Below are 13,125 nucleotides of genomic sequence, written 5' to 3' on the forward strand. Positions count from 1 at the left end.
TAAAGATGAAAAAGAATACAAATAAGATTCAATGTCTTGACAATTCAAAATCATGTCACTGCTTTATGATGCACTGTCCTCTGCAAGGCTTTGGGGTAGCAAATTAGCAGAAAACTCAGTGCAGTCCTATGCACAGTATAAGAATCATATGGCTCCAGCACTGGGCTCTAGCCCTTTCAATGTCTATCTCAGAAGGTTTAATGAAGCTCAGAAACATATATCAAAAAACAAATTCATCTTGCTTGGTTTGGAAACAGGTGCTGTACTATCTGTCACTGGACAGACACACAGGCACAAAACATTTGTCTGCCTTGGAGTCTGCTTATGCATATGAGTACAAGTTAGGCCATATAAATAAGCATGACCTAATTGATACTGGTGATTAGGCCCTGGTGATGACTGAGGCAAGCCAGAAAGTACATGTGAAAGGCTTAACTCTGTCTCATTTTTTTTTAAGGATTTATTTATTTATTATGTATACAGTGTTCTGTGTGCATGTACACCCACAGACCAGAAGAGGGCACCAGAAGAGGGCAGCAGATCTCATTACAGATGGTTGTGAGCCAGCATGTGATTGCTGGGAATTGAACTCAGGACCTCTGGAAGAACAAAGCAGTGCTCTTAACCTCTGAGCCATCTCTCCAGCCCCCAACTCTGTCTCATTTTAAATTCAACGTCTTGTGGGAAATACGACTCCAACATTGCCAAATGCCCTGATTTTTTGACAAACACCAGAAAGCTAGAATTTTATCTTTATAAATGTATCTGACATGGATGTGTTGATATATAATTAAAAAATACAATGTGAATATAAGACAGGAATGCTGGCTTTAGTCACTGGCCTGACTATTTGATGCATCTAGTGTGATGAAGAGAAGGGACAAGGGAACTGGGATGGTACAGGGCATGTTTCAACGCTGTTTAGGAAAGACTTTCTAGAGTATTTAAACTTCTTTTATAAACCAAGTCAGGAGCAGAACACAGTAAAACCATTTGTCATAGAAATACAAATAACTGTGATGCAAAGACAGGATGATATTTGTCTAGGTTGAAAAGTTCTGCTATGCTCATTTCCTTAGAGATCTTTGGAGGGCTCATTTTCATCTCTGGGGGGTCACCTGTTGCCAATAATTTCTTTAGTATATGGTGAGTAGGCGGTTGAGAAGAACACGAAGACTTGGACCTTGTAGGCAAGATCAAGGGTAGAGCACATCAACAACACAGTCTTTCTAGATTTCCTCAGCATCCACAATAGGCAGCTTAACAATTTAAGTGGAGGAAATTCAATGACAGGCACCAAGAGAACCGGAGCAGATGCGACTTTTGGAGCCAGAGTTCAGCTCAACATTGGGCAGTTTTTAAGTAGTAAGCTGCATTGGAGAACAGAGAACTTAGATGTGTCTTGAGAAGTCAGAATTCTCACCCAAAATATCATTTTGTCTCTTCTTGGTTCATGATAGCTGAAGCTTTTCCCAACACCTATCTTATCTCCTTGCTCTCCTGTGCTGATACTGGCTAATAAAGCCAGTGTAGCCAAAGGCTGACCCAGCCCAACTAAGATCTCCTTCTTTGAGCCTAGGGCTTTGGAATAGCCGTTGAAGGGGACTGTATGCTGCCCTTCAGAGTTTACCTTTTACAGCTGGAGGCAGGTCCAATGACTCCACTACAGCTGAGGTTGGATGGCTTGTGGAAATAGGCTACCCAGTGAAATATGACAGTCAGTCCCAAACCTCACTAATTATCACTCACAGTTTCAGTAAGAGAGATGCATTAGTGAGGACATATAATGCTGCAACTATAATCAATCCTGAGTCTTGGGGAGCTTAACCCTCAACACTATGTTTCTCTCTGACACTATATGAGCTATGAGGTTATGTGGGATATGTGCACATCTGGCTCAGTGTGGTTACCTGGAGAGTAGGGATGATTTTGGCTCTTTTTTTGTGTGTGCTTTGAAGATCGATATTTCAGGGAAAGGATGAGGCACAGCCACTCGCTGGCTTTTAAGCCTCTAACTAAACTGATTTTGGTTAGTAGCTCATATTTCCTATTTCAGTGGTTACAACAAATCACATGTCCATGCTAACTCCTAGAGAGGCAGCAAAGTACAAATCCTATCACAGGTTTATGGAGGACAGAAACAGAAGACATGTGGATGGCCACCACAGCCATCAAGACACTGGTTCATATTTCCCCTAAATCATTCTAATATCCTATATTTAGAAATCTTCAATGTGTTTAATTCATCTCTAGAGGATCCTCCAAGCTGAGGCTTGGGTTGCTCTTTTGGTAAGGCATTAAAAGGATAGAGTATGGATGGTTTGATACCCATCCAATAAACCAGTCACAGAAGCCATTAGGACACCTCTCATGTACTCACGCTGGTCCCTCCCTTGCTAATCAGCTGCAGATAGGTAGCCTTAAACTTCCCATCCCCTCATCTCCATCTACTGAGTGTTAGAATTGCAGGTGCCACCACCATATCTGGTTTATGCAGAGCTGAGGATTGAACCCAGGCTTTTGTGCACACCAGGCAAGCATGCTACCAACCCAGCTCTCCAAAGGAAATCAAGTGCAAAGTAATGGTATTTTTATTTATATTAACAACAGCAAAATACTTTTATAATTTCACATACCATTGCTTTTAAAAGCACATATATTACAAATAAAGGAACTCCACAAACTTTAAAGGTTAGTATTTATCAACACTTTTTTACACATACACAAATATTTTAATATAACATTATCTGAAATGTTACTCATATAATTTTAGTACTTTCATAAGTATTAACTAAAAACATTCTTTGAAATTTGATAAAAACCATATATTTTACAATTTTCTATTTACATCTGAAATATGCTTAAATGTTAAAAAAACATTCACTTTGACCTTTAAAATACGTGTACTAGGACCTGGAATTGAACACATTATACCCAAGAGCAAACTCAGTTTGCTTTTAAGCTGCACATTCATTGGAATTTCAGGACAAATGTTCAGTGTGGTTTGATCAATACCACTCAAAGGAAACAAAGGAATCATAGGAAATGTGCAAATTCAGAGGCTGGCAAAATTCTCAAGCTAGCGAGGTAAACAAAAATATTAACACTGTAAAAACTTCAAATAAATTAAATCTATCTTTTTCTTCCCCGAGATTAGCTGCAAAACTTCAGAGTTCTCTGAGAGGTACATCTGATGCTCCAGGGTTCCTCTCAAACTTCAGCACTAGGTGAGATGGAGACTGTAGGTATGGCTGGGGTCACCTTGCTAGTTACATGTGTGTAGGGTCGCTCCACTCCGTGCTTTGCTGGGTCGTCCCTGCCCGTAATCTTAAAACAAGACATGCATACAAAATGACTAGAGATCAATTTTCATATCCTCAAACATAGAATTAAAACCTGAATAGTGACTCATTCCCAATGGGGTGTTCGTAAGTTTGGAAAATATCCTAGTCAAAGTACTTCTGAAGGATATTTTCTTCGAAGCCCATATGCTGGTTGCCATGGGGATGTTGAAAGTAGCTTTACTATATTCTTTGACTATCAGACATGATTTTATAAATGTTTAAGTGGCTACAAATGTACGTGAGTAATCCTAGTATCTAATTCTAGTTTAAAAATTTATAATTTATTGCTAACATCTATCCTAAAGGGGAAAACATCGAAAAACTAACTTAAATGTTTGGACTAATGGTAGAACAATAAAATCAATTTGATATATCTGAAAATATTACCAATATGTCCAAGTGATACTTTGTCAGCTCTATCAAAATGACCATATGCAAACAGTAACCGCAGACCTACAGAAACTGTAGGTGTATCTCTGAAGTTTATCTTTGTACAAAAGAGATTTGATGAGTATTTTAAATTCCTAGTTAGGACTTCCTCACTAACCTCACACACTATCATGCTGTGCTAATTTATATGTGTGTGATATTAGCTTCACCTCTCATCCAAGAGCTTTTTCCCACAGAGGACTCAGCAGCTGAGGGTCACGTGTTTGCAGTACCTCCTCCTTCGGGCCAGTGTTATGAGATCCTGCATATATAATTTGGCTCTTTATGTGTTTCAAGTGTATCTGAGTCTCTAACAGCAAGATGCTCTCACATCTCACTTTCTTGGCTTCACAACAGAATGGCTCTGGTCCCATCTCTCTGTTTTAAGTTGGATACTCATGACCACAGCTGACTCCACTCTGCTGCCATTTCCACTCAGTTGAAACACACTCCAAAAGAGCATCTTAAATTTATTCTTCATTTGCATGCTTGTGTGAATTCCATTGGCCCCAGCCAAAGAAAGTTCTTTACGGTTTTTGGTTTTTTGGCTGTTTATGAAACAGTGTGAAGTTCTGGCTGCCTATTAAAGAAATGGTTGCCTGTCACTACCAATTCAAATTACTTGTTTTGCACATCTCCATTTTACACACCAGCATGTCTCTATCTTGGTTCTGTTTCCTATCTTTCTTTTTTAAAAAGTGCGTGGGTGCACGTATGTGCATGGGTGCACACATGCCATAGTATGTATGTGGACGCCAGAAGGCAGCCTGTGGGAGTAAGTTCGCTTTTTCTACCATATGGGACCCAGTGGTTGAACTCAGGTCATCACACATGGGGGCAAGAGATGTCACCAAATAGGCCATCTCACTGGCCTCTACAGGTATTTATTTTCTTTTTGAGAAAGGATCTCATGTATCCCAGACTGGTCTCAAGCTTGCTATGTAGCTGATGATGATCTCAAACTACTCCTGTCCTCCTGTCCTGTGTGGAGACCACAGGCATGTGTTATATGCACGGCCCTATTTCCTCTTATATTGAGGGTTTTCCCCTAATAACATGTTTTTTCTTTTTTTTTCTTTTTTAGTATTCTTTAAGCTAATACTCTTCTTGGCCCTATGGGAGAACATATGGCATAATTAATTTTGTGTTTCTATTTCTATGTCATTTGATTCTAATTGTTTTGGATTTTCAAAGCCCAGCTGGTAAGTTCTCTCACAGCTTAATTACCTGTTTCTGGAGCATGCGCATTCACATTGAGATGAAGGAAGATATTCCCTCATATAGTTACCTATGTGACCAGGCCCCATGATAAGCCCAGGACCAGCAGAAAATTCACATTTCTTTTCAACAGATTTATTTCTTTTACTGAATAATGAGACCAGTGAAAACCATTAGGTTTTTCTCTTTGATCAGTTTCCAGGAAGCAGAGAGCCAAATTTTTCATATATATATATATATATCCTCTGCACCACCCGGTCTTTGTATTTTTGTTTTATATTTTGGAGTATCACAAAAATCCTTCAGTTCTATATATTTAAACACAAAGGAGCTCAAATATATTTAGCAGGCAAAGGAGCATGGGTTTTTATTTTTCACAGCTAAGCTGTTAGCATGACGTGTTTTAGAGAGGCAATGAAGACTTAGAGACGCTGAGCCACAGAAGCTGATGGGAGCAAAGGACCAGTGAGGAAGAGGTGCATGGACAGAAGGCTACAGGGCAGGACAGGCATATGGAGAGAAGAACATACCACTTTTGCTCACAGTACTGAGGGAAATGCTAGACACAGAGGAGCAGAAGCTGTAGAGACACGGACCTCGACAGAGCTGGCAGGAAAAAAAGAGAGAAACATTTTTGCCAGACATCTCAAGGCCAAGCGTGATTTACAGTCAGAGAAAAGTATGGCTTCACCGTGGTTCCCAGCTTTTACATGTATTCTCTTCATTTTAATCCCAGATTTAATGATGTCTCTTGTGTGTGCTCAAGGCATCTCCAGAGTATTTAGTTACCCCCACCCCTCAGAAATCTCAAACTGACATGATCTTTGTTGGGAATCCTATCTATGGAGGTTCATTCTTTCCATCCTAAGTCAACCTACCATTTCCTCCTCCTTGAGCTGCTGTGGAGAGCTAAAAGGGTGGGTAGAAGAGGCCAGGAATGAAGGGATATATGCTACATGCAATTAAAAGAACACTTCCAGTCTCTGCCGAGCTCTGTGGTGATGGCACTAGATTATTAGGGGAAGGAAAAGGAACTGATGTGATATCAGCAGTCTCACATGACTGGAAAGGCTACGGGTGGTGAGGTACCTGAGTAGAGTGTGAGGGTTGATGGATGATGCAAAGCAGGCTAGGGAAGATCACTTGACTTTCAACTGAGTGCCTTTAGCTACTTCAAAACACTAACATTATTAATTGGTCACAATTCATGCAAGCCATACAGAATATGGTGAATACATAACCAGGATGATGAATGACTTGATTATGGAGTGGAGTTTGATATATATCATATACTATATTGTTAAATTACCATATTATAGATATATTTAATTTCTTTTCCCCTAATTGTAGACTTCTGTAGGAGGCCACGCTTCTGCCCAGTAAGTCTTAAGGTAAAAGGCCCATGAGAAATCCTGAGGTTCTCTCTGAGCCTGGTGCAGAAACCCCTACTGGCAAAATGTGAAATGCCATCCCATATCCTAGGTATTGTGAGCGGTAAGGGAATGATGGAGTGGCAGCAGGTCAGGGTGGGCACTCATACCTTGTCTTTCTCAGTGTCTAACTAGCCCTGTGTAGTCTAGAGTCAACAGACTGTCCAGCTTGGGTAAACACCTCGAAACATTGTGGAAAACATTTCAGTTCTCATATTCTTTTTCTGTAGGTGTGTCTGTGCTTTGAGCCAAGAGCCGTTGTACATGGGGGAGATAACAACTCAACATCATAATGCTGATGTAAAGAATAGTGACGTTTGCAGTAAAGAGAGAGTCTTCAGTCCCTCAAGCAATGGCCAGGGACTGTGGGTCACACCAAGGGATGCTCACCTGCTCGTTCATGATGGTGGACAGCTCACTGAGCATGTCCTTATAATGGGACCTCAGTTCTTCCTGATACTCCAGCTGGTCCTCCTTGATGAGACGCTCATTCACATCAAGAGCCTGCCCACATGCATCTGCAAATTGCCTTTAATGAGAGTATGAAGCAAATTAAAAGCAAGTCACAGGAAGAGGTACTGAGGTCAGTGACCTTGGGTCCAAGGCCCAGCTGTGGATGGATTGCCACCTTGAAGAGGGTTAACTGAGCAGCTTTCCGAGGTGGTGCATGTCTTTTTGTATGTGGTAGCTGGAAGACCATTTGAATAAAGAGAATCTTACCTGAAGATTTCCTTCAGTAGCTTTACTTGGTTGTCAGGGTGTCTCTTTGCATTAGTCTCCTCAAGAAAAGCTCGGGCATAAGCCATTGGGCCAGCATTGACCTATGGAGAGAGGAGACTTGGTTAAGGCTGGTTCCGCTCCTTCATGGTGCCTTCTCCATGGTAAGGGGAGGTCCAGTTCTCGGACCAATCACACGACACCCTGGCACTCCCCCACTACATGGTGATCCACCACTTTCTGTCCTTGCTGTACCTGCTGTTTTTTAAGGGTCAGAAGCCACCAATAGGTACACTGAAGTCTAGCCTTTTCTACTCCTCTTTCCAAATTCAGTCATGTGTCATCCTATAATGTGGCAACTTCCTCTGAATGGAAACATCCCCACCCCCAAAGGAAGAGGGCAGCTAGCTCACAAGAGTCAGGAAATAAAGCCTTGTAAGTTCCAGAAAAACCTCACAAGATGCCTAGCCCCAAGGTTACACCTGAGCCCAAAGAATTGCAAGGAAGAAAGACTCTTCAGCTTGTGCAGCTGCCTGCAAGATGATCAGAGTTCCAGGGACACAGCTTCTGTGAGCTGTCAGCCATATTGGGGGCATTCAGTGATGCAGCTGCATCTGAGTATCCATGCTTCTCTAAGGAACTCCTCACCCCGACTCCAGTAGGTAATCCAAAGAAACGATGGACTTTGCTGGAATCACCGCTAGCTTTGTCCTTGGTTCCCTGTCTGGGATGTTTGGACACGCCTTCCCAGGAAAAGGCATACAACACAGCCATTCTTGCCTTTTGTCGCCTTCACATACTGCTTGAGTGCCCTTTCTATTACAACTTTGAAATTGGGATTCCCTCATCATAAACACATTCACTGAAGTTAAACTTAGTGTTTGTGACATCCAGTGTTCAATGTGCCCATTGGTTTTCTTTTCGTTTAGCACTAAAATGAACACATAATTGTTACAAAAAGACATTCCACAGAGGTAGTGGTGTGTGCACTCCTCTGGCAATCTGTCTTTCTCTGTGCTCCACTTGAAAGCCTTGCTAAGATCTGGGCCCAGGAAGTTGCTGAATGAATGCACAACCAAGCTGTTTGCTTTTTAATTTTTATTTTATTTTATTTTATTTTTTGTGGTTCTGGAAGCTGAATCCAGGACTTTGCATCACACACACACACACACACACACACACACACACACACACACACACACATTCTACCACTGAGATACAACCCTAGCCCTACGATACCAGCTTCTATTCCCACTCAGGCACTTATGCTAGTGAAGGAGCTCATTTCTCTTAGTGCATATAACATGTTAGTGTGGCTATGGTGTTTGGGAAGTGTGATGGTTAGCTTATTTTTCAACCTGACACAGCCTAAAATCATCTGGGAAAAGAGTCTCAATGAGGGATTGCTTTTATTGGGTTGGCCTGTGGGCATATCTGTTAGGGATTGTCTTCCATAAGTAAATTGACATGGGAAAGACTCAGCCTATAGTGGGCAGCTAGATTTTCTAGGCAGGGGTTCCCGACATGTGTGAGGGTGGAGAAATCAGGCTGAGCAAGTGTGCAAGTGTGGATTCACTTCTCTGCTTTTGACTGGAGATGTGAGTGACTAGCTGTTTGATGCATCGGCCTTGAGTTTTCACAGTGGTGGACTATCACTGGAATTGTAAGCTGGAATAACCCCTTTCACCCCAAAGTTTGTTTTTGTTGGGGTCTTTTACCACAGCAGCAGAAATGAAACTATGACAGGATGGGAGCTAATGTTGCATCTGAGTCAGGTGGGCATTGCAGCGCAGTGGGCACAGTCATTGATGCTACATTCCCCTTTGGTTCCCCAGGCCTGTCCTCCACTCAGCTTTGTGCCCAGGCCTGCTGACCTCTCGTGACTTCATGCTTACTGTATATGTATCTATTTTAGTCTTTTTGAATCAGCCAGTGGGGACCCAGACAAGAGAGACAGGCAAGACATGAGCATTTCAGGATCGGCATCAATGATTTTTTTTCCCTTTTGTTACAGATCAAACACAGCAGGGGAAGGCATTGCTACTGGTCTAGTTTTATTTAAGACTTTAAATGTCTGTCTGTCTGTCTGTCTCTCTCTCTCTCTCAAGACAGGGTTTCTCTGTGTAGCTTTGCGCCTTTCCGGTAACTCACTTTGTAGCCCAGGCTGGCCTTGAACTCACAGAGATCCGCCTGGCTCTGCCTCCCAAGTGCTGGGATTAAAGGCGTGCGCCGCCGCCGCCGCCGCCGCCGCCGCCGCCGCCGCCACCACCTGGCATCTTTCTCTTTAAATATTTTTGAAAAATTATTTTTTGACATATTTATTTACTGTGTGTGTGTGTGTGTGTGTGTGTGTGTGTTAGCATAAGGGCCATGATGCTCATATGGAGGTCAGAGGACAACTTGTGGGAGTCAGTTATCTTCAACTCTGTAGGGTACAGAGATCGAACTCAGGTCTTCAGGCTTGACAGCAAGTGCCTTTACCCATTGAGCCATGTTTCAGCCCCTCCTTTCCTCCCTCTCCTCCCCTAATGCATGTTTGAATGTGTGTCTCTGTGCACTGGCAAAGGCCAGAGGAGACCATCGGGTATCCCACTCTCTCATTCTCTGCCTCATTCCCTTGAGAAGGGTCTCTCACTACACCTAGATCTAGGCTGATAACCAGCAAGCTCCAGTAAGCCCCCCTCTCCATCTCCATCTTCCAGGCCTGAGCTCTGGGGTTACAGGTGTGCATGCAACCACACCAAGATTTTTTTTTTTTTTGATTCTGGATATTTGAATGCAGGTACTCAAGTTTGCTCAACAAACGCAAATGCCCTTACTTCCTGAGTCCTCCTCCCAGCCCTGAGACATTAATACTTTGCTCATTATAGGCTTTTCACATTAATTTTGACTTTTAAAAATAGTTACTAAGATACTATTTTATGTTCATTACTGATTAGACTCTGTGTCTATGATGAGAGCCTTACCTCATCCCCCACCCCACAGTGTGGGACAGGTTGGAATCCAATCCAAGCATCCTCCTCAGAGAACTCCAGGAGAGGTGATGCCTGACCCTTACCGGCTCCCTCACTTGCTTTGTTCCCAGCAGCCCTCCTGTGCTAGCATGTTTAGTTTTAGGGTGTGTTTATGTTCACCCAAGCACTTAACCAAGCACTTGGTTTTCCTCAGCTGTTCCCACATGTCTGTAAACTTCATTTCATTTTTCCCCATCACCCACTGTTATTCTGTATGCTTAGTGTCATAGCTCTCATAGCCCATAAGCACTAATACACATATTTTGAACTACTAAACATTCTTTTAAAAAATATTTAGAATGAATCACTTTCTTCATAACAGTTATGTATGGAGTGCAATATTTATGAATTAGTTAATTCATTTGTTAACGGATATGGGAGAGTTAGGGGGAAGAAATTTTCTTTAAGCCAAACAGTTATTTCTATTGATGTTTTAAATTTTTTTGATGCTTTCAAACATTTATATAATGAATTTTAGTCATTTTTGCATGACCCACCCCGTCTCATTCATCTTCCTCTCCCACTAGAGTTTTCTTCTTGAGGCTTCCCCCTGCTTCTTTTATTATTATTATTATTATTTTAAAGATTTATTTATTTATTTATTTATTTATTTATTTATTTATTTATTTATTTATTATGTATACAGTGTTCTGTCTGCATGTATCCCTGCAGGCAAGAAGAGGGCACCAGATCTCATTACAGATGGTTGTGAGCCATCATGTGGTTGCTGGGAATTGAACTCAGGACCTCTGGAAGAGCAGCCAGTGCCCTTAACTGCTGAGCCATCTCTCCAGCCCTATTATTATTATTATTATTATTATTATTATTATTATTATTAATTAAATTTATTCATTTATTTTTACATCCTACCAAAGTTTCCCTCCCTTCCCCCCTCCAATTTCTTTCCCCAATCCTTCCTCCTCTGTTACTGTTCACAAAGGGGCAGGCCTCCCATGGGTGTCAACAAAACATGGCATATCAAGTTGAGGTAGGGCTAAGCTCCTCGGCCCTTGTAATAAGGCTGGGCTAGGCAACCCAGTATGAGGAATAAGTTCCAATGGCTGAGAGACACTTAAAGAATTGTTTAACATCCTTAGCCATCAGGGAAATGCAAATCAAAACGACTCTGAGATTCCATCTTACACCAGTCAGAATGGCTAAGATCAATAATACTAATGACAGCTTATGCTGGAGAGGATGCAGAGCAAAGGGAACACTCCTCCATTGCTGGTGGGAGTGCAAACTTGTACAGCCACTTTGGAAATCAGTATGGAGGTTTCTCAGAAAACTGGGAATAAATCTATCTCAAGACCCAGCTATATCACTCTTGGGCATATACTCAGAGGATGCCCAAGCATACCACAAGGACACATGCTCAACTATGTTCATAGCAGCCTTATTCATAATAGCCAGAACCTGAAAACTTAGATGCCCTTCAACCAAATAATGGATAAAGAATATGTGGTGCATTTACACAATGGGGTATTACTCCTGCTTCTTTTTAAAAATTTTATTCTTTGAGAATTTTATGCTTCAGTACACTATACAATCATCATGGCCACCTCCTATCCTTCTTGAGTCTCCCTTGTACCCTCTGGAATTAATGACCTCTTCTATATTATTATTGTTTTGTACACACTCACCCCCACATAAACAACCTGCTGCACCCAATTAGTGTTGCCTACATGCACATGGGTTTGGGGCTGGCCACTTAGGATTGGGAGACCTAACACAAGCTCATGACTGCCTTTAGCTCTCATCTAGAAATGGGGCTTTGTAAACCTTTTCTCTCTCCATGTAGGCATTAGTCTAGTTTCAAAGATGCAGAGAAGAAAAGCCTTAGCTGGTCACTGTAATCAACTGACAGAATCCAGAATCATCCAGGAGATAAATTTTTGGGCATGTCTGTGAGGGATTTTCAAGATTAGCTGAATTGGAATGGGAAGACTCACCCTAAATGTGGGTAGCATTATTCCATTGCTGTATAGAAATGATTTCAACATTGGCATTCTTCTTTGTATTTTTATGGACTGTGGGCACATTGTGGCCAGCCACTTCCTGTTCCTGCCACCAAACCTTCCTTACCTTGATTGACTGTACTCACAGGCTGTGACCCAGAACAGCCCTTCTATCCCTTAAGTTGTTTAACCTTAGGTAATTGGGGGTATTTGTTCACATCAACAAAGAAAGTAACTAATGCAGACAGTACCACAAATAGCCAGAATGTTTCTTATATACTTTAAAAAGAAAGATTCCTAGAGCACTTTATAGCAAGTTTCTCTGGACGTGTGAGTCTTAGCTCTGGGCAATGCTTACTGACCTTCACGCTGACACTGCCTTGCAGTTTGAGCTGCAGTCTGATCATGTCCACCTCATCTGTCGTGCACAGCTGATTAAGCTCGGAGACCTTCCTGGACATCTCATCAATTGCCACTTCAATGGGATTCAGTTCTGTACTCGATTGGCTGATGACCTGGATCCTCTTCTTCACGTAGGGGAACAAGTGGCTGGCTGCACAAAAGCCACACAAAGATTTAAAGGGTCAACGAAAAGTCCCAGGTTCCTGTGAGAGTCTCCAGGGTTTCATCTTGTCTCCAGCTCCTTCTCCTGGTGTCCATTCCTACTTCACAAGCTCACACCAACCTTCTTGGGGCCGGGATAAGACTGCCACAGCAGCCAAACCCAAGGATTATGGCATGTGCTGAAACTAGTCACTGGAATAAAATCCACAGGACCTCCAGTAACTACTCACTGGAATAAAATCCATAGGACCTCCAGTAACGACTTCTCACTATAGAGAACAGCATATAGGAGCTTTGCTCCTCATGTGGTTTCACCCCAATCCTCTGGCTCAGCTTCCTGAAGGTGAATGCTTTTCAAAAAGAGTTTGGAAGTCAGTGTGATTCTTAGTGGTTCAATTCAAAACTGGGGTCTCTCAAGATAGTTGGGTGTCTTCCTCCAGAGGAAAATCAC

General features: G+C 42.0%; 1 protein-coding gene across 12 annotated transcripts in view; it reads right to left on the minus strand.

Annotated features, from left to right (window-relative positions):
* Positions 1–626: 626 nt before the first annotated feature.
* Dock10 (dedicator of cytokinesis 10) overlaps positions 627–13,125 on the minus strand; it is a 250,718-nt gene continuing 238,219 nt past the window's right edge. For 5 of the 12 annotated variants that reach the window (XM_036173029.1, XM_036173037.1, XM_036173026.1 and 2 more), the window contains 5 exons: positions 12,473–12,663; positions 7,142–7,242; positions 6,812–6,950; positions 5,522–5,597; positions 627–3,327 (listed from right to left, as the gene is read on the minus strand). In XM_036173029.1, coding sequence (XP_036028922.1) covers positions 3,266–3,327; positions 5,522–5,597; positions 6,812–6,950; positions 7,142–7,242; positions 12,473–12,663 — 569 coding nt within the window. In that variant the 3' untranslated portion in view covers positions 627–3,265. The remainder of the gene's footprint in view (positions 3,328–5,521; positions 5,598–6,811; positions 6,951–7,141; positions 7,243–12,472; positions 12,664–13,125) is intronic. The other 7 variants (XM_036173032.1, XM_036173031.1, XM_036173036.1 and 4 more) reach the window with 3 other exon arrangements.

The sequence above is a fragment of the Onychomys torridus genome, chromosome 23, assembly GCF_903995425.1.
Source record: "Onychomys torridus chromosome 23, mOncTor1.1, whole genome shotgun sequence".
NCBI classification, from domain to species: domain Eukaryota; kingdom Metazoa; phylum Chordata; class Mammalia; order Rodentia; family Cricetidae; genus Onychomys; species Onychomys torridus.